We start from the raw sequence: 5,294 nt of genomic DNA on the forward strand, positions 1-5,294 counted from the left end.
CCATAGAAAGAATATATCAGATCCCAGAGTTTAGGATGGAGCAACCAGCCAGCTCTGGTCTCTGAAATCTTGGTCTCCAGGAAATGGAGGGATCATTGTGGGATACGTAATTGAAAGCCACTTTTGGATGTCAATCCAAACCCTGGTGGAAGGATTGTCCAGTGAAGTGGCTGGAGGGTTGCAATACCAGGCTTGTATGTATGCCAAGATATTTCTAGGCTAAAGCAAGAACAAGTGGCTATTACTGTGCTCCTATTTTTTTTTTTTAATTTCAGTTTAATAGCAAACTGTTGAAGTTCTGTCAATAGTAGGAGAGAGGCTAACACTGAGTAAATAGGTGTGGTGCTTTCAGAGTGCTTTTCATGATAAATATTTATGGTGCACAAATACTGATACTTCCCATTCAGTGTCAGCATCCCAGCTCACCAGCAGCTGGATCCAAACCTGTTCCTGAACATGCCATGGAGTGCTAGGGCCAGAGCTGCAACACCTACCTGCAGGTTGGCACTGGTGCCCGCCACCCCTCGCGTTTCTCTGCCGGTCAGTGCATGACTGCCTCCTCTTCCTCTTGCCCCAGGTAGGGAGTCGAATGGTGATCATTGCTGCTGCCTGTGCCATGCTCCTGAGCGGCATCTTCGGGAAGGTTGGGGCAATGCTTGCCAGCATTCCCATCCCTGTGATTGGAGGCATGTTCCTTGTGATGTTCGGAGTTATCGTGGCAGTGGGGATTTCCAATTTACAGGTAACAGCTGTGTGAGCACTGCTTCATCCCTGGTGAAGGGGACTTGATTTCATTGAAACAGAGAATCATAGAATAAGCTGAGCTGGAAGGGACCATCGAGTCCAACTTCTGGCCCTGAGCAGGGCACCCCAAGAGTCACACCCTGTGCCTGAAAACATTGTTCAGACACTTCTTGAGCTTTGTCAATCTGGTGCTGTGACCACTTTCCTGGAGAGTCTGTTCCAGAGCCCAGCCACCCTCTGGGTGAAAAACTTTTTCCTGATATCCAACCTCAACCTCCCCTGAATCAGCTTTGTGCCATTTGCTGTCACAGGTCATGAGAGTTAAGAGATCAGTTCTTGCCCCTCTGCTTCCCATCATATGGAAGTTGCAGACTGCAGTGAGGTCTCCCCTCAGCCTCCTTTTCTCCAGGCTGAACAGGCCAAGTGACCTCAGCTGCTCCTCATACAGCTTATCCTCAAGGTCCTTCACCATCCTTGTGGCCCTCCTTTGGAAACTCACTAATAGCTTTATATCTTATATTGTGGTGCCCAAAACTGCACACAGATCCCTCAGTTTCAAGTCAGTTTCTTACAGACTGTGTCAGCTATAATCACACTGCAGCAAATGGAAACATTTATGTTGGCAGTTCCTCAGGTAAAGATAAGGGGCTGTACCCAGAGGGGCTAAATCACAGTGGGCTGCCCTTACTGGTATGGGCAGGGCTGGCTGGCACTGGGGACTGCAGGCTCACAAATGGCCCCCAGCAGCACCAGGGCTGGGTCCATTCCTGATTTCAGTGTTTGCATACCGACATGTTTAATGAACACAACAGTAATCCACAGTTTTATTAATGTATTTTATGGAATTTCTCTGTGCAGTATACAGATATGAACTCCTCAAGAAACATCTTTATCTTTGGATTTTCTCTATTTGCTGGCCTCACAATTCCCAACTGGGCAAGCAAAAATAGTGCTCTGCTGGAAACAGGTAAGAAGTGACATCAGATGCATTTTCTGTAGCATAAAACTGAAGGAAAGGCTGACCAGAGAAATCTTTTAAAATATAATTTTTCCTGATAAAATGCTGAAACCTGTGCATTGACTATTGTCTGTTTCTTTCTGTGAGGGCTATTTTTGCCTTTTGCTCTGATGCATAGTTCTGGTACAGAAATCTCTGCTTTTGGTCAGTGACTGGGTTCTCAATGAATGAGGCTTTCTTATGTGCTCATACACAATAAAATGCTGTGCTTTCAAAATGCAAGAGCATATTCCTCTACTAAATTCCATCCAGTTCACTTTATTGAAATTTTCAGTTCCCCAACAGCTGGCCCTTTACTGTGTCTTGTGTGACTAATGTCTTCATCACAAAGGCCAGAGTGTCCTCTCTTAAAGCATACGTGGTGTGCTGGGTGGGCTGATTAAAGAGCTGGGACCACAAACCACATGTTCTATAGATACTCTATCAGATGCTCAGTGCCACTGGGCTTTGCTCATGGCCATCAGCCCTCAAGAGGAAACATCACACCTGATGACCTTGAGGTGAAATCCCATGCTAAATACATTCATATTTCTCTGGGAGCTGAAGCTCATGTTCCTGTAGGCAGCTGTTAGGTGTTATGTTGTGGAAGTGCTGAATGTGTTTGGAGCAGAAAGTGGCTTTTTGTCAGACAGTGCTGGGGTCTGCACTGTTAATAAGCTCTTAGTGTATTTATGAGCCATCTCCTGCCCACTGTGGGTCTGTGAAACTGTAGGTCTGAAACTGGCTGTGAGATCATTCTCCCTTCCACTGCCAAATCTTACGCTCCGCTTTGGATTTGCAAGTCTTGTCCAAGCAAGCATGCAGCTTGCAGCCTCTTGGCACCAGAAATGTTGCTGATAAGACAGGTAAAATGCTCTTCCTGTGCCATGATCTAAAGTTTTATTTTTCTGCTAGGAATCATCCAGCTTGACCAAGTGATCTTGGTGCTTCTCACCACTGGCATGTTTGTGGGTGGACTTTTGGGCTTTATCCTGGATAACACCATTCCAGGTAAGATTTACTGAAATGAGCTGCTAGTTTGTGCCTGTCCTAGGGTTTGATCCCTGGTACTTTTTGTCTTCATAACTCCTGTTCTGTGGATAGGAGTTGTTCTAGCAACCATGTGTGTGACTGCACTCCTCCCAGAGAGGGGTGAGGAACAGGAGACATCACTGAAATGGTCTCTGGCTGGTAAACAGCAGCTTATCAAAAAATTAAATAATTTTTCAGGAACAACCCAGGCTGAGGAAAAGGTTTATTTAGCAAATATGTCTTTCAGGGAAAATGCCAGCCTAAAACCATATTGCTAGTTAAAAGAAGAGAGGAAAGCAGCTCTAAGAAGTGGAAGGAGCCAATGTGTGCCAGTATGGGAGCTGCTAAAACTGAGGCTGAACTAAAGCCACAGCAGTGGAAAGCAGTAGGAAAGGCTGGTGCTGGCCCTCACAGGCAGCAAAGAGCCTTGGAGTTTCATCTAGCATGGAAAGGGAGAGCATAAGAATAGGAGAGGAGACCCTCTTTTCTGCTGCAGGAAAAGGGTAGGAAGAAAGGATACTCTGTTAACCAGATTCTGTTACTGTCTGAGGCTTCTCAGAAAGCCAGTCTCCTTTTGGCTCATTAATTTTCCTGCAGCCTTCAATCATCAGTTCCTCTGGGCTGAATTTACAGGTGCTCACTCCCTTTCCCAAGAGAGATTTCACTGCCACAGCAGTTACAGGCAGTTAGGAATTCCTTTGGCTAGGGTAAATATCTGTGACTGACTAGTAACTGCTAGCTAAATCTGCTCTGAAGTGTCTGGGCAGTTACCATCCAGCCTTGCTTTCCCAGCACTGCATGAACCTCCCCTTTGAGCAGGTCTTGGATCTCCTATAGCAGGTGTAAACTTCTTGGTATACATGATTCCTGTGGAAAGCACTGGAGAAGGCTGCTTATCTGGAAGCTGTTGCAGGAAAAAGGGTATTGTCTGGAAGCTTATTAGTATTTGTAGAACTCTTTCGAGCTGGAAGGATTTAAGTAGAAGGGATTTGTATTTTGTGCTGGGTCTGCTGGGATTTGAGCAGTGGGTGTGAGGCGCACAAAGCAGTCCTATGCTCAAACACCTGCTGTTATAAACACAACAACCTCACTTTGCTGTTGCAGGAACACAGGAGGAGCGGGGGCTCCTGGCATGGAAGCAAAGTCACAAGGGAGGGACGGAGAGCTCTCAGCTCATTTCCAAGGTCTATGATCTTCCATTTGGCGTAGGCACCAGATATTGCAATGTCTCTTGGTTTCGCTATCTCCCTGCTTGCCCCAGAAGACTGTCTTGTGACAAGAGAATGGATGAAATGAAGGTTGCTGGGCAGAAAATCAATGTTAAAGCAAGCTTAGAAAGAAACTCTGAGATTGGTGATGATACAAGGATATAAGCACCTCGCCTGCAAGAGAATTAATCTTAGAAATAGAGGTCTGAAATTGTGTCTGCAGCCCCTATCATCTGAGCATGAGCTGGCAGCTGTCAGAGGGGGGAGCAGGAAAAGGATAATGTCTCCCTCTTCCCAGGTCTGCTGACTTGATGGCCTTGAGGAAGTAACTTTTTCCTTCTCTCGACCTGCCTGTTCACTTCTGGGAAGAACCTAATCCCTACTCGGGGAACACCAAAGCCCAAGAAATGCCTAGGAAAGATGTTCCGTTTCCTTCCTTGCACTGACCTGTGGGCACCCTAAGGGGCAGCTGCTCAGCTCAGGCAGAAGGGTTTCCTGTCCCCTGATCTGGCAGCTGAAGGAACTTCCATGTACCACTCTCAGGCATTTCTTGGGTTGGGATTAATCCTCAGCACCTTTAAGCAGCACTCACCTGTCACCTTGTGTTGTATACCTCATCCTGGCCAAGGTGCCTCTAGGGCATGATTCATCTCATTCCAAATTCCCATAGTTTAGCCAGTTGAATGAATGTTGTTGTAACAGAGGCATCTAAAGTTAATGGGATGGATTGTCTTCTGAACCTGTCTCTTCTGCCTCAAACCACAAAGGGACTCTAGAGACCTTAGGTTCTTGACGTAACAGAAAAAAAACCAGCTTCACTGAAATGTATCCCACCTTTGGAGTGCTGGAGGAGTCTCAGGAGAAACTGTAGGGCACACAACCCTACAAAGATGAAGGAATCCTCATCAAAAATAATGGAAAAAACAGTTCTGGTCACAATCTTACACATCCCTGTGCTACTGCTGTGTCCTGTGTACCCTTGCTGTGTACCTGTTTGGTCTAGTGTGGTGATAAGCACTTCTCTGGAAAACAGGTGTGCAGGTTACTGCTCCTTATTCCCTGTTTTCTTCAACCTGTAGGGCCACATGCAATGTGATCACATGTGGTCCTGTGTTTGCTGGTGATGTGTAATAAAACTGTTGCTGTAGCATAACCTTGTGTTTCCTTCATTGAGATTAATACTTGCTTTTTGTAAGTATAATAAATAATAACATGTACACTCTAATGGTATTTCTCAAGGTGGTTGCTGGAGCGAGTGGTAGGTGCTATTCAAAGAATCACTTGCAGGCCTGCACTCCTGTGAACTATGATCA

The 5,294-nt window shown here is 45.9% G+C and overlaps 1 protein-coding gene across 5 annotated transcripts in view; it reads left to right on the top strand.

Moving 5' to 3' along the window:
* Positions 1-5,134, top strand: part of LOC110483136 (solute carrier family 23 member 1) — a 33,174-nt gene extending 28,040 nt beyond the window's left edge. For all 5 annotated transcript variants that reach the window (XM_085568547.1, XM_077783579.2, XM_085568546.1 and 2 more), the window contains 4 exons: positions 578-742; positions 1,603-1,711; positions 2,657-2,752; positions 3,878-5,134. In XM_085568547.1, coding sequence (XP_085424673.1) covers positions 578-742; positions 1,603-1,711; positions 2,657-2,752; positions 3,878-4,146 — 639 coding nt within the window. In that variant the 3' untranslated portion in view covers positions 4,147-5,134. The remainder of the gene's footprint in view (positions 1-577; positions 743-1,602; positions 1,712-2,656; positions 2,753-3,877) is intronic.
* Positions 5,135-5,294: the final 160 nt, after the last annotated feature.

This window comes from Lonchura striata, chromosome 1A (genome assembly GCF_050655825.1).
Source record: "Lonchura striata isolate lonStrDom1 chromosome 1A, ASM5065582v1, whole genome shotgun sequence".
In the NCBI taxonomy this organism is placed as follows: Eukaryota; Metazoa; Chordata; class Aves; order Passeriformes; family Estrildidae; genus Lonchura; species Lonchura striata.